The sequence below is a fragment of the Bos mutus genome, chromosome 26 (genome assembly GCF_027580195.1).
Source record: "Bos mutus isolate GX-2022 chromosome 26, NWIPB_WYAK_1.1, whole genome shotgun sequence".
NCBI lineage: Eukaryota > Metazoa > Chordata > Mammalia > Artiodactyla > Bovidae > Bos > Bos mutus.
Genome location: NC_091642.1, coordinates 516,379 through 531,189, shown reverse-complemented (window position 1 = coordinate 531,189; position 14,811 = coordinate 516,379). Strand labels below are relative to the sequence as shown.

At 59.1% G+C, this 14,811-nt stretch overlaps 1 protein-coding gene across 1 annotated transcript in view; it reads left to right on the top strand.

Annotated features, from left to right (window-relative positions):
- The first annotated feature begins 1,379 nt into the window (after positions 1–1,379).
- Positions 1,380–14,811, top strand: part of KNDC1 (kinase non-catalytic C-lobe domain containing 1) — a 52,222-nt gene continuing 38,790 nt past the window's right edge. The window contains exons 1-3 of the mRNA XM_070363242.1: positions 1,380–1,481; positions 6,843–7,041; positions 7,308–7,366. Of these exons, the coding sequence (XP_070219343.1) occupies positions 1,380–1,481; positions 6,843–7,041; positions 7,308–7,366 (360 nt within the window). The remainder of the gene's footprint in view (positions 1,482–6,842; positions 7,042–7,307; positions 7,367–14,811) is intronic.

The window sequence follows — 14,811 nt, the reverse complement described above, 5'->3', positions numbered from 1 at the left end:
CTCCTGTGGGAGCTCTGACCCAGTGTTCCACCTGGGGGGGAACCAGCCATGCCCACACAGGCTGGTGAGACCACCATGCCCCCTCCTGTGGAAAAGAGGGTGCTGTGCTGTCTGAATCTCCGCGGGGCAGGGGTGAGGGGGTTGGCGGATCTTCACTCCCCAGGGAAAGGAGAGCCCTGGATCTTTGCTGGGCTGGGGTCGGGGTGTCCTGCTCTTTGCCCAGCCACAGGTCCCAGCTTGGGGCAAGGCTGGCCCTGGTGCGGAGGAAACTGGCCAACAGAGCCTAAGGGGCGGTGAAGGGTCAGCCCTGAAGCCGCCAAATTGAAGGAGCGGTTGTCTGGTCCGGTTTCCTTTCCACAGTCGGCTGGCAAGGTTGGGATGGAGCGCTAAGTGCTGGTCTACGTGTCACCCGCGGACTAACTGAAGAAGCCGGCGGGCCAGAGCGCAGCTGCTCACACGGGTCCCCTCCCGGTCTCCCCCCGACCCGCGCTCCAGCCGTCCCCCCGGCGCCCCTCTCCCCGGGCTCCCCCCACCCACCCCGGGAGCCTCTGCAGCCGCCAACCCACCCCCCGCGGGGACTGCGGCAGCCCCGCCCTCGGCCGGTGGGGGCGGGAGAGGGGTACCGGCGGAAGGTGGGATACCCGCTTGCCAGCCTCCTTGGGGTGGACCACGGCCCCCGCTCCGTGTGCCCAGACCCCGCAGGAGCCTGCGACGCACCGCGCAGGAACACCCGCCCCGCCCCGGAACGGCGCCCGCCGCGCACAGACCTCCAGCGCCCCCAGCACAGCCCCCGGAAACGGCCAACATCCCCGAGGGACAAAATCCCCAGAAGGCCCCTAGAGGCTCAGGCGCCCCCAGCTGCCCGCCAAAGTGAGTGCGGCCCTCCGAGTGCCCTAGTCCGGCGCCCAGGTGTCCCCACCCCCTGCCCTGCTCGGGAGACACTGCGGCAGCGCGCGGGCGGGGCGCCGGGGGCGGCGGGGCGGGGGCGCGGGGGAAACGCGGGGCGGGGGGCGCGGGTGCGTTGCCATGGCGGCCCGGCGCGCGTAGCCGGCCCCGGAGCGCGGAGCCGGCCGGGAGCGCGGAGGCGGCCCGGAGCGCAGGGCCAGTCCGGGAGCGCGGAGCCGGCCCGGAGCGCGGAGCCGGCCCCGGAGCGCAGGGCCAGCCCGGGAGCGCAGGGCCAGCCCCGGGGCGCACAACCAGTCCCCGAGCAGAACCAGCCCGGCGCGCGGAACCGCCCCGGCGCGCGGAGCCAGCCCCGGAGCAGAGCCGGCGGCAGGGGAGCCGGGGCCGCGGGCGGCGAGGCCAGGCTGGTAGGGGCGCCGGCCGCGCGGACCTCGGTCGGCGAGGACGCGGCGGCTCTGGCGGCGGCGCGCCCAAGGATGCAGACCATGGACCGGGCCGCGGCGGCTTTTTATGAGGAGGACGGCAAGGACCTGGACTTCTATGACTTCGAGCCGCTCCCCACTCTGCCAGAAGACGAGGTAAGCCCCCACCTCACGGTGGGACCCCCACCACCCCCACCGAGGGGTTCGCAGAGAGACCCCCAGGTCCCCGGCCCCCGCGGGCCAGGTCCCGGCCGCAGGGGACCCCGCAGCTGTTCTCACCGCCCCCTCCCCGCAGGACAGCAGCTGTGGGTCGGTGCGGATGTCGGCGCCCTGCAGGGGGGCGCTGGGGGCCTCGGGGCAGAGAGCCCAGTCAGGCCTGTTCCGGAGCTGGTGGTGTGGGGGCTGGGGGCCGTGACTGACGACCGACTCGGGGCCTTCAGTCAGGAGCCCCAAGTCCTGAGCCCCCAGCTGGGGTCCCCGGGCCGGAGGCTTTGTCTTGTGGGGCTTCTGGCCACTAACCCGGCCAAGCACCTCTAGAGCCGGTTTGCCTGCAGCCCCGTCAGAGAAGCTGCCCCTGGGCCTGGGTTCGTCAGGTAGCTCTGTAGGTCGGGGTCGAATGGAGACCCTGTGGCCCTTGAACAGGCCAGTCCCAGCCACAGGCAAGGTGGCTGCTGGATGGCTCAGCTGTTCCCCGGGCTTTGAGGTCTTTGCAGAGCCCCTGTCCCAGCACACGCCCGTCTGTGGGGTCTACAGACAGACCCACCTGATCTCCTGAACTGGAGGGTCACAGAAACCATCTCTGCAGGCCCTGGGGCCCTTGCCCCCAGCTGGCCCCTGCCCACATCCTTAGCTGAGCTGGTACTAAGGACAGAGAGGCTCATGCCCTAGAAACAGTCCTTCAGAGTCTGTCGAGGGGGCAGTGCCCGGGGAGGGGTGCTGCCTCCCCACACCATCCCCACCCGCCGTGGCCTGGATTTGGTGAGAGAGAGGGCCGCAGAGGGAACCGCAAGGGAATAAATAATTCTGTGGGTATCTCCACGGCTTTATGCGGAGTGAAGGGTGCTCCCAGCACACAGCCTGCAGATGCTCCCAGAGGGCAGGTTCCTAAAGCATCTGCTGGAAACCTCACGTCCCCCGAACCACCCTCCAAGGCAGACGCAGAACGTGGTTCTCCACACGGCCTCTCTGCACCGAATGCCCCACACCTCCAGGGTCTCCTCTGTGCCCAAGACACCGAGCTGTGACGGGTGCCCAGTAAACAGGGCAGGCAGAGCGGGGTTTAGACCCGAAGCCTCCACCCCGAGCCCGCTGTCTGTCCCACTGCGGAGCCCTGATGCGTTCTGGTAGCAGTCGCAGCGCCCTGGGGATGGAGTAGCCCCCGCTGAGCCCAGTGCGTGGGTCCGGGGCCCCCGAAGTCTGTGGCCGTGACCTTCAGGTGTCGTGGGAGGCTGCGGTGGTGGTCTGTCCAGCAAGGAAGTCTGGACAACTGGCCCCTCTCGCCGCAGCCTCTCCTGATGCGAGGCACTGCCCTGGGTGTGTTCTGAACCCGGAGGTCTGTCCCTGGGGCTCCCGCCGAGGTCCTGTCCCTGCTCTAGATTCTGATGCCTGCACACAGTGGGTGTGGTCAGTGGTAAAGGCTTTAAATCCCCGCCGGGGACATGGGACTGCCCACGACAGCACTTTGCCGTCAGGTTGATTCCCCAAGGCCGTTCTGTGAGAGAGGACGGAGGGCCGGGCTGCAGGAGCCCCAGGGGGAACCGCGGGCGGGGACCGTACACTGCGCGGGAGATGCGGGTGTTCGCTGCTTACACAGCTCACTGTATCAGCTGAGTCCCATGAGCCGGAGACTCCAGCAGGAGCCTCTGGACGGTCCCTCCCCCACTGTGACCGCGGACAAAATTCAAATTGCTGGTGAACATGTGAGAAAACGTTTAATTTCATCACACTCAGGGAGCACAAGATACAGCGCCGTGACTACCTTCCCGCCAGCGCCAGGTCGGCGCGAACCAGGCCGCCCTCTGCGGGGTCGGGTGTGTGGAGCAGACTGACCTCTTTGGAAAACCGTTAGGGGTCCGGTAGTGGGGTGTGGATGCCCCTCCCCTTGTCCCAGCAACTTCACTCTGGGCACCTGGGGACACATGGGCGACAGGCGGGCATGAGAACTCAGGGCCGGCACCGCCCAGCAAGGTCCTGGCCCCCAGCAGGCAGCACCCCCACTCTGGCCCCCGTGAAGGCCGGAGCAGAGAGGCAGAGCCGTCCACCAGGCGGCAGGCAGCCCTGGTCTTCAGGGGCCTTTGGGGGGCAGGGTCTCCCGGTCCCAAAGCTCCCCTGAGGGAGTATTCTTACTGCCCCCAAGACCAGCGGGACATCTGTCTCCCCGGCGCCTGTGGGCCGGGAGCTGGGCTGGGCCGGGGAGTCTGCGGCAGAGAGGCAGCATTTGAAACGCACAGAATGGCCCGTGGAGGGGTCCCGTGGCCCAGGCAGCCTGGCCCGCGGCCCACCCCAGCGGGACAGACGCTCCCGCTGGCCAGCACCTCGCTGTGACTGGCCAGTGGCAGGAGACCGCCATCTGGGACCCAGTGTGGCCACACGGGGCTGCCCGGGGAGGCTGTATCCCCCGCCTCCCCTGCTCTCCTCCCAGCCGGGACAGACACTGAGCCTCTGCCCACACGCCTGCCAGGGGCCCCGCTCTAACTGCCCCGGGAGGTCCACCCACAGACATAGCCCATGGCCCACCGGGCAGCATCCTGCTAGGCAGTGCTGAGGGGTGGGGCGCGGGCCCCAGCTGGGTTCTGGAGAACCTTCTGGACCTGCCCAGAGGCTGGGTCTATACCCAGGATTTGGAGCCAGTGACTGCTGGCCGCGGTGTCTGGGTCCGGCCACGTGGGCGGTGGCAGGACGGAAGTGCCCCCGCCTGCCGCAGCCCTGGTGGGTCCTGGGCGCCTGGAGGCGGGGGGAACACAGCCGTCCGCCGGAGCCTCACCGGCTTGTCTGTTCCTAACATGTCACTCACTGCCCACCCCACCACCCACAAACATCTGCCTCCACCATGAAGCCCTGTCGCCTTGGGTGTGGACGGGGCCTGCTTGGCACAAGGCTCAGGGTCCACGGGGTCCCAAGCTGCCCCTCGGGGAAGAGCCCCGGCTCCAGCCTAGCAGACAGGAGTTCAGGCAGGGCCGGTGGCCTGAAGACCCTGCACAGCCAGCATGTGGCCCGGCCTCTCGGGCCTTGTCTGGACCCACTGGCCAAGTCTGCCTGGCATCTGCCTGGCTTCCCTGAGCCCCGAATTCAGGCAAGGAAGGGTCCCTCCTCCCGCCTGGGCCCGAGCAGGGAGGACCAGAGGGGCAGGTCCCAGAGGGAGGTGACCGTGGGCCCAGGGTCCATCGTCATGTGGCAGGACATTCCCTGGGTGTGCTGGAACCTGCTTCAGCTGAATCCCGCCTCCCGCTGCAGTAGTGGGGTTTTGGGGGGTCTGAGACCATCCCGCCTGGTGGAGCGGGCTCTGCTGAACGGAAGCACTGACTAGGGGCCTGTGGGCAACACCCCACAGAGCCACACAGAGACCCCGCAGGGGCTCCCCTGTCTGTGGATGCAGGGCTCTGGCTTCCCTGAGGGTCTCTCCCAACCAGAGCATCGTCCACTGGGCAGGGCAGCAGAGGCCTGGCCCTGGGCCAGAAGCCATGGGCCTGCCCTGGGCGCCTTATCCTGGCAGCAGGCCCGTTTGTGTAAGCAGGCAGGCCTGGTGCCCGCGTGGCCACGGCCGGTGAGAGTCAGCGAGGCCCCTGCTGTGGCACCGGCTCAGATGCGTCCTCCTTACAGCCAATCCCGCGGGGTCCTCAGGCTGTGGACTGTGCGTGTCTGCGTGCGTGTGCATGGGCCTCTTGGTGTGCGGGCATGCGTCCCCATGCACACAGGGCCCGGCACCTCTCTAACCAGGCCCCACGGCACCCCAGGTGCCTCGGGCTCTGAGTCCTCAGGGTCCTGGGGGACAGACAGGCCCTGCGCGAGGCGGACGTGGACGACCTCTTACGGGAGAACCGGACGCAGCTGGCGGGTTCGGGTTCACTGTCTGCTGCCCCCATGTGACTGCATGCTCCGCTCTTTGCTCAGGATTCTCCTTTTAAGACGCCCGTCCACCCTCCACAGGGTCCGCACACTGCCGGAGCTTGGCGCGGGGCCCCCCCTGCCCCGCCACCGGCTCTACAAGCCACGAGCCCTGGGGCTACCTTATCCTCACCCATTTAACGCCACGCCCAACAGAGAGAGCAGGGCAGGCCCAGGAGGGTGGCACCAAGGCCCTCCCTGAGCTGAGAAGGACGTGGACCGTGGGGGAAACCAAGTCACCCGAGCAGACCTGCCCCGTCCGCCTCCGTCCCCCAGCACCGCACACACACCGCCTCCCAACCTGCTGTCCCTCCCTTTAAACTCTTCACCTCCTCAGCCGTGGCTCTGGGGACCCATGCAGGGAAGGGAAGGAGTTTACAGGCGGAGGCTCCTTTCAGGACCTGAGCTCGGCTAAACCTGAGAACACTCTGCACGCTGGGGGTGGGGGCATTGGAGGCTGGAGGCAGAAGCTTGGTAGGGACAGGAAGCTGGGGACCTCTCTTCTGTACCACCCCGCTCACCCCTACTCTCCAACCGCGCTCACCCCCCTGACCCCTACTCTCCAACCCTGCTCACCACCCTCACCCCTACTCTCCAACCCTGCTCACCCCGCTCACCCCTACTCTCCAACCCTGCTCACCCCTACTCTCCAACCCTGCTCATCCCCCTTACCCCTACTCTCCAACCCCCCTCACCCCCCTCACCCCTACTCTCCAACCCCGCTCACCCCCCTGACCCCTACTCTCCAACCCCACTCACCCCTACTCTCCAACCCCGCTCACCCCTACTCTCCAACCCTGCTCACCCTGCTCACCCCTACTCTCCAACCCTGCTCACCCCGCTCACCCCTACTCTCCAACCCCGCTCACCCCATTCTCCACTCCCACTCCGAGGCTGGTTGTCCAGGCCCTTTCCTGACCACTGCCCGCATGCTTCCCCCTCAGCTCCCAGTCTGGCTCCCTCTGTGCCCCGTCCCCTCTTTAGGTGGGTGGTGTGTGAACACACAGACACACAGGGCTGACCAGGGCATCAAACAATGGCCTGGAAAAGGGCGGTGAGGTACAGGGTGTCTGACATGTGTGCGCCTGTGATGAATGTACTCGTGCAGGTGTGACTTGCGTGGACACGTGGGCACAAGTGTGTGGATGTGCCCGTTTTGTGTGCCTGTGCCTCTGATAACTGAGTAAATGTGTGAGTTATGTGCGTGTATGGGGACAGCAGGTGGGTGTGCGTGCACACATGCACAACAGTGTGCTAGTGTGTTGTGTGCACACACAAGTGCGTGTGTGAGTGCGTGTGGGTGGCAGGACCACAGCTGAGTCAGTTCCAGATGCGGGGCGGCCGCGGGGTCTTGTCCCCAGCCCCCCTGCCCCTCCACAGGCGCCCAGGGCTCAGCCCAGGCTGTCTCGGCAGGAGAACGTGTCCCTGGCCGACATCCTCTCCCTGCGGGACAGCGGCCTGAGCGAGCAGGAGGCCTGGGCTGTGTGCCTGGAGTGCAGCCTGGCAATGCGCAGTGTCGCCCACTCGGCCATCTTCCAGACCCTGTGCATCACGCCCGACACGCTGGCCTTCAACACCAGCGGGAACGTGTGCTTCATGGAGCAGCTCAGCGGTGAGGCCCGCGTGGCAAATGTGAACACAGAGGGGCCCGCGAGGGTGTGGCCTCCACCCTAGGCGCAGTGGTCTGGAGCCGGGTTTCCACGGCAACCTGCCTGGGCCTGGGTGAGGGGAGGCTGGGGACTGGGCCTCGCTGGTGGGTGGTCCTGGCTGGGCCCCAGGTGCACGTAGCCCTCCAGCCGGGAAGAGCCTGGCAGCCTGTCTCACCTGACCTGTGTTCGGGGGTCACCATGTGAATGGCATCTTCTCTTCTCTCCCCAGATGACCCTGAGGGAGCTTTTGTGCCCCCAGAGTTTGATGTGACGGGGAACACCTTTGAGGTAAGTGGCAGCAAGGAGGCCAGCACCTGGCCCCCTGCTCGAGCACCGGGGTCCCCCCAGAGGGGCTGCGTGGGGCACTCTCACCCTGCTGCTGGGCTCCAGCGACAGCATACGTCTGGCTGCCGGCTCCTCACTGCGCGCCTGGCATGTTGTCTGAGTGTGAACTGACTATATTTAAGATGTTAAAAGTGCCTAAAATTACCAGTGGTGGCTGGCGGGAGTCACAGTTCCTCTGAAAGAGTGGCGGGGCCGCTCGTGGGAGGCTTGTGGCCCAGAGAATCCCCCACGAGTGTGAGCCGCGGCCGGCCATGCCAAGGACACTCGGGCCAAGGTCACCGAGGCCACCAGGCCCTGCCCCGCAAGGGAACCCCTGGGTGGAGACCCAGAGAGGGGAGGGCCCACCTGTGCCAGTTCAGCTTCCTGAAAAGAGCCTCCCGCTGCATCTCAGCCCCTGGAACTTCCTTTTCTGCCCTGGGCATCACATCCTTTGTTGGGCGGGGGGCGGGACTGCTGGGGCCAGTGCTGCTCTGCGCGGCCCTCGGAGTGTCCAGCACGAGCTCCCAGCCCGGTCACTGCAGAGCCGGGAGGGCCCAGGGGCACGCTCCGCCCGCTTGGAGAGTCCAGCATCTCCACAGGCCTGCCTCCCTGGGGTGGCCCCGGACGATGGTCCTGTAGGTGGGGTGGGGCCCGGCAGGCCCATCTCTCTCCAGTTGTTCCACTTTTCTCCCCGTATTTTCCTCCATTTTGTCAGGATTGCAGATGTCGTGTTCACTGTGGAACGTGAGGTCTCACTTCCTTGAGGCAGCAGTTCTCAAACTCTTTGGTTCTTGGAACCCTTATACTCCTGGAAATCAAGTATCCAAAGATATCTGTGTGAGTCACACCTGCCAGTACTCACTGTGTTACAGATAAAATGGAGAAATGCAGAAAAAGTCCACCTACTAACTCATCTAATAACAACAATCATAGACCCATTCCACGTTAACACGTATAACAGATGTTCATGAAAAGTGACGGTATTCTCCCCCACAAAAACAGTGAGGACATATTTGTAAACCTCCTGAAGGCCCAGCTCTGCGGAGGCCCGGCTCTCACCACAGCGTCTGCGGTTAGTCTGCGGTGCCCGCGCCCAGCCCACGGCCCGGGGAGCCCCCGCAGCCTTTCACTGTGAAGCTGTGTGGCCTCTGGAACCATGCTTTGAGAAAAGCTGCCTGAAGGCGTGCTCTGATAAAAAAAAAAAAAAAGTTTATCAGTCCTCCTCTTACAGAAGCTTTTTTCTGGATTGGTTAATTTATCGCGCGAGTCTTCGTTGCTTTGTGCGGGCTTTCTCTAGGTGCGCGGGCTTCTCACTGCAGCGGCTTCTCTCGCTGCTGCTCACAGGCTCCGGGCGCGCAGGCTCAGTCGCCACGGCGCGCGGTCCCGGGGGAGTGCCGGCTCAGTTGCTGCGGCTCGCGGGCCCTGGGGAGTGCGGGCTCAGTCGCCGCGGCTCGCGGTCCCGGGGAGAGTGCGGGCTCAGTCGCCAAGGCTCGTGGGCCTTGGGGAGTGCAGGCTCAGTTGCCGCGGCTTGCGGTCCCTGGGGAGTGCAGGCTCGGTTGCTGCTCGCGGGCCCTGGGGAGTGCGGGCTCAGTCGCCACGACTCGCAGGCCCGGGGGGAGTGCAGGCTCGGTCGCCGCGGCTCAGCGCGCGGGCCCTGCGGAGTGCAGGCTCAGCTCGAGCTCAGTAGTGGTGCAGGGGCTTAGTCACTCTTCGGCACATGGAGTCTTCCCAGCCCAGCGGTCAAACCCATGTCCCCTGCATTGCCAGGTGGATTCTTAGCCACTGTACCACCAAGGGAGCCCTGTCATTTATAAAACAGTCAAATTATTGGTGTTGTTGACTTAAAAAAATGCACAATGTGAGAGTTGCAAGTTAAGTTTTATTTGGGGCAAAATGAGATGATAGCCCAGGAGACGGCGTTTCAGACATGTCTGAGAAACTGCTCCAGGGGGCGGGGGAGATCAGTACATACATGATGTGGTGAAGGGGACGTGGCGTGGGTGCGTGCTCAATTGCTCAGTCGTGTGCAACTCTGTGACCCTGTGGACCGGGGCCCCCAGGCTCCTCTGTCCGTGGGATTCTCCAGGCAGGAGTACCGGAGCCGGTAGTCATTTCCTCCTCCAAGGGATCTTCCCGACCCAGGGATGGAACCCGTGTCTCGTGCGTTTCCTGGCAGGCAGGTTCTTTACCGCTGCGCCACCTATGTGCAGTCAAGCTCCTATTCTTTTTTCTTTTTTTCATTTTTTAGATGTTATTATTTATTTATATTCATCGGCTGTGCGGGCTTTCCACTAGTTGTGGCCAGCAGAAGCTGCTCTCTCATCGCAGTCTGCGGGCTCCTCTCTGCTGGGTCTTCTCTTCTGCGGTGTGGGCTCTAGGGCAGTGGGTTCAGCAGTTGCCCCCCCCGGCTCCAGTGCACAGGCCCCGTAGTCATGGCTCACGGGCCTCGTTGCTCCACCGCCTGTGCGCTCTTGAACCGGGGATTGAATTTGTGTCTCCTGCCTCAGCAGGCAGGTTCTTCGCCGCTGAGCCACCAGCGAAGCCCAACCACATGCCCTTGCAGAAGGCCTGCTAGTCACAGGGAGCAGGTGTCACCATGAAGGATTTCAGTGCTTTTCTAGAAATGAGGAGATGCAGAAACTGGGCTCATACAGTTGGGTCCTGCTGGCATCTGTCTGAAGACCTGTCCCGTCACCTTCCCCAGAGCAGGGGGCCGTGTTCCTGCTCTCCACCCCGAGCTCCTTTCAGGAGTGTTGAAGGTCCGCAGCTGCAGCAGCACCTGATTTAACCCTTGCAGAGGTGGACGGAGAAGGCAACGGCACCCACTCCAGTGCTCTTCCTGGAGAATCCCAGGGACGGGGGAGCTTGGTGGGCTGCCGTCCATGGGGTCGCACAGAGTCAGACATGACTGAAGCGACTCAGCAGCAGCAGCAGCAGCAGCAGCAGACGTGGATGGCAGAGTTGGGCACGACTGAAGTGACTTAGCAGCAGCAGCAGCAGAGGCGGGCGGCAGGGCCGTTTGCAGGTGACCATGTTTTCCCTGACCCTTAGTGGGTTTTTTTGGTTTTTTTTTTGCCTTAAGAAACCTTCCCAACCTCAAGGTCCAACAGATACTTGGCATTTTCTGCCAAGAGTTTTAAAGGTTTTGTTGTTCACATTTAATCCACCCGAGGTGGATTTTTTTATGTAATGTGAGGCAAGGATCCAAGTTCATCCTTCTCTGTGTAGAAAAGGGTCTTTCCAGCTGTTTATTGGCTCGCCTTGGGCATACTCCAGCAAAGCCACACACACCCCGGTCCAGACAAAAGTGGGTCCACTTCCCAGACGTCTGCTCTAGTCTAAGGGTGTCTGCACCCTGCATTTATCAGCAATCCGAGCTCCACAAGGAGCCCAGTGTCTCCCAGGGAAAGGGCTCGCTCCCTGTTCCTTTCAGAAGCATCCTGGCTATTCTGAAGTCTTTCTTCTTCCACAGAAGGCTTGGGTTTAGTGTCAAGTTCCATGAAAAGCTCTGTTGGCATTTTGACTAGAATGGCTCTGAATCTGTACCTCAGTTTGGGGAGCACTCACACCCTTATCGTATGTGGTCTCATCTAGAAACACATTATTCCTCTTCGTTTATTTAGCTCTTATTTACTGTCTCAGTAGCAGTTTAAAAGCTCTCCTGTGTTTTACTTGAATGTCCTTTACTAGGTTATTCTCAGGCACGGGATGCGTTTGACTCTGTAAATGGATGGTCATCTTTGGAATCACATTTTCCTGCTTTTCATGGCAAATCTACAGAAATGCAGTTCACTTTAACATCTTAATCTTGCATCAGCCCTTGTGGTAAATTATTTGATTATTTCTGATAACTTTCTGTTTAACTGATCAAAGTGTTAGTCGCTCAGTCGTGTCCGACTCTTTGTGACCCGGTGGACTGCAGCACACCAGGCTCCTCTCTCCATGCGGTTCTCCAGGCAAGAATGCTGGAGTGGGTAGCCATCCCCTTCTGCAGGGGGTCTTCCTGGTCCAGTATCGAGCCTGTGTCTCTTGCAGTAGATTCTTCACAGTCCTAGTCACCGGGGAAGCTCCCAGGTGGCTCAGCGGTAAAAAACCTGCCTGCAGCTGATCAAGTCACCAGCAGGAGGTGGCAGGCTGTGTTGCCGTCCAAAGCTCTGGTGCCACGTCCGCCGAGGGATGTGTCCCGGGTGGGCTGGAGCAGGGCTGAGCAGGTCAGTGATTCTCCGCCATCCTGAGAGCTCCTCCCACCTTCCCAGCAGGACGACTTCTGCCTGAGGCCCCTGCTGTAGAGAGGCCTCCTGTTCTATTGTGCAATACTTCTGCAGCTTTTGAAGTGATTATTAAGATGTCAGTATCTCCCAATTGTTTTCTAACGTTAAGTCAACCTTTCTTACTTAGAAATACCTAAACGGGCAGCATCCTGTGTTTTCTTTATGCCTTCGCGTTTGATCGACAGGTGCCTGCTTCGCATCTCTGCATGTTTTCGTGAGGGGCTGGTGGGTTTCCATTCCGTTGATGTTTCTGACTGTGTTGCCATCAGGAGTATCTTTTTCGTGTGCAGATGACCCCGCCTCCTTTGCCGTGTTACAACTTAGATAAGAATGGAATAGTCTGGCCAGACTGACTTAGGCAGCCGTCTGTTTCCTTGGAGCAAAGACCTTTAATTGCTGCTCTATTTTTAATAATTATAGGACTTATCTGTTTTAAATTTCTTATTGACTCAGCTTTTGATAAACCACATATTTCTAAAAATTTACGCATTTTTACCTGTGTTTTTAAAGTTGCAGGGGATGTCCTTTCCTAATCAATGCCTTTATTGTGGGTGCCCCTTCCACTCCTTGGATGGCTCATTTGTGCCTCCTCTTCTGGTCTTGCGGGAAGGAGTACATCCCTTCATACCCTGTGTTTTGTTGGTTTTGTCAACAGAAATAGTAACAACCCACAGTAGAAATGCAAAGACTGCTATCTGAGCCACACAGAGGCCTGCAGCCCGAAAGACGCAGAGTCAAGAAGCACTTGCGGCATGTCCCCAGAATCCAAAATGTGGGAGTTTTAAAGGCAAACCCCACAAAAGTGCTTAAGTGTCTGTCAGGAATTAGGGTTGGGGCTTCAAGAAGGAAGGATTTGTTGGGGTCTGAAATGGCTGCATAGTCACAGGGGGAGGCTTGAGACCTAGGGTTGCAGGTGGCCGCTGCTGGCGGACACTGTTCTGAGAGCGGCTGGTGGTGTCCCTGAGTCTGACAGCAGCATCCTGAAATCCGAGTTCTCAGGGATGCAGGAACGTGTCTGAACCCTCAGCCACCTGGATCCTCCCTGGATGCCTGAACCGCAGCGACTCCATTCTGATTTTTAAAGGCATCCTCTTCTCTACTGGTTAAAGCAGTCATATGATGTGTGTTCAGCAGGCCATAAATCGAGCTGCTGTAGATGAATGGATAACGAAGAAGCAGGGATGTCCCTGTGGTCCAGTGGTTAGGACTCAGCACTTCCACGGCTGTGGCCTGGGTTCATCCCTGGTTTGGGAACTGAGACCCTGCAAGCCTCATGGCGAGGCCAAAAAGGAGAAGAAAGTGATGTGCCGCGTATGTACACCAGAACACTACTCAATGTGCTGTGTATATACACCAGAACACTACTCAGTCGTGAAAAACGATGAAATAACGTCCTTTGCAGGAACACGAATGGACCCGGAGATGATCATCAGAGTGAAGTGAGTCAGACAGAGAAAGACAGATACCATATGGTAGCACTTACACGTGGAATATAAAATATGACACAAATGAGCTTATCTACCAAACGGAAATAGACTCATAGCCACGCAGCTCAGACTTGTGGTCACCAAAAGGGAGGGAAAGAGCGGCAGTTTGGGGTTAGCGGATGTAAACTGTTACATGTAAGATGGGAAACGGCAAGGTCCGCCGCCGGCACAGGGCACCGCATTCGGTATCCTGTGATAAACCACAATGAAAAGGATTCTTAAAGTACATATTTATATATAAACGAGGCACCTTGCTGTACAGCAGAAGTTAACACATTGATCAACTGTACTTCAATAAAATAAAATAGTTTAAAAACACAGGCTTCTCGGGTCAGCACAAAGTTCGAGCCAAATCTTGCGTGAGCCAGAGCGACTGCCCCGCGTGGACACTGCTCCCATCAGCTTTGCGGAGAGCCCGCCTCGTGTCCCGTGCTGCGTCCTGCCCTGGATGCTCCCCCATCAAGTCTTCGCTTCCGTTTCAGTCTCTTTCTTCCTGTGCTTGTTTCAAGTTAATGAGTCTTCCTGACTTGAGTCGGACACTCAGCTCATTAGTCTGAGCTTTTCTTCTTTCCTAACATTAGGGTCAACGCCTAAAGCTAAGACTTTCCGTCCAAACCTGAGTTTTGCCTCAGCATTTCCAGTATCATTCACTTCTAAGTGTTACGGCCAGGGATCAAACCCACGTCCCTTACATCACAGGCAGATTCTTTAACCACTGCACCTCAGGGAAGCTCCTGATTGGCTTATTTCTTTTTTAGATGTTTCATTGTTAATGTATAAAAATGTAGCTGATTTACGTGCTGATTTTGTGTCCTGAAGTTTTACTGCATTTGTTGGTTAGTTCTAAAAGTTTTTTGATGGAATCTAAGATTTTCGCATGTAAGCTCGCATCATGCACAATTTCATCTCTTCCCTTCTAGTTTGGATGCCTTTTATTTCATTTTCTTGCCTAATTGTCCTGGCTATCAACAACTTCCAGTGTGTTGAAAAGGAATTGTGAGAATGGGCAACCTTGTCTTGCTCTAAACTTAGAGTTCAGCGTTTCCCGTTGGGTATGATGTTAGCTGACTTGTCATTTGTGGCCTTATTATGTTGAAGCACATCCCTTCCATACCCAGCTTATTGTGAGCTCTTGTCATGAAAAGATGCTGAATTTTTCCAAATGCTTTTTCTGCTTCTATTGAGGTGATCATATTAACTTTTATTCTATTAATATGGTGAATTACATTTATTGATTTGCCTATGTTGAACCATCTTTGCATCCCCCAGGGACAAATTCCAGTTGCCCATGGCATATGATCTTTTGATGTACTTTTGAATTTAGTTTGCTAATATTTTGTTAAGGATTTTTACACCTGTATTCATCAGGGATGTTGGTCTGTAGTTTTCCTGTATTGCCTTGTCTAACTTTGATGCCAGGGTAATGCTGACCTCATAAAATGAATTTGGGAGTGTTCCCTCTCATTTGATTTTTTGGAAGAATTTGAGAAGGACTGGCATTAATTCTTCTCTAAATATGTGTTTGGTAAAAAGTCACCAGTGAAGTCATCTGGTCCTGGGCTTTTCTTTGTTGTGAGGTTTTTGATTTCTGGTTCGATCTCCTTATTAGCAACAGTTCAGTTCGTTTCTCGTGACTCAGTCTTAGTGCCCT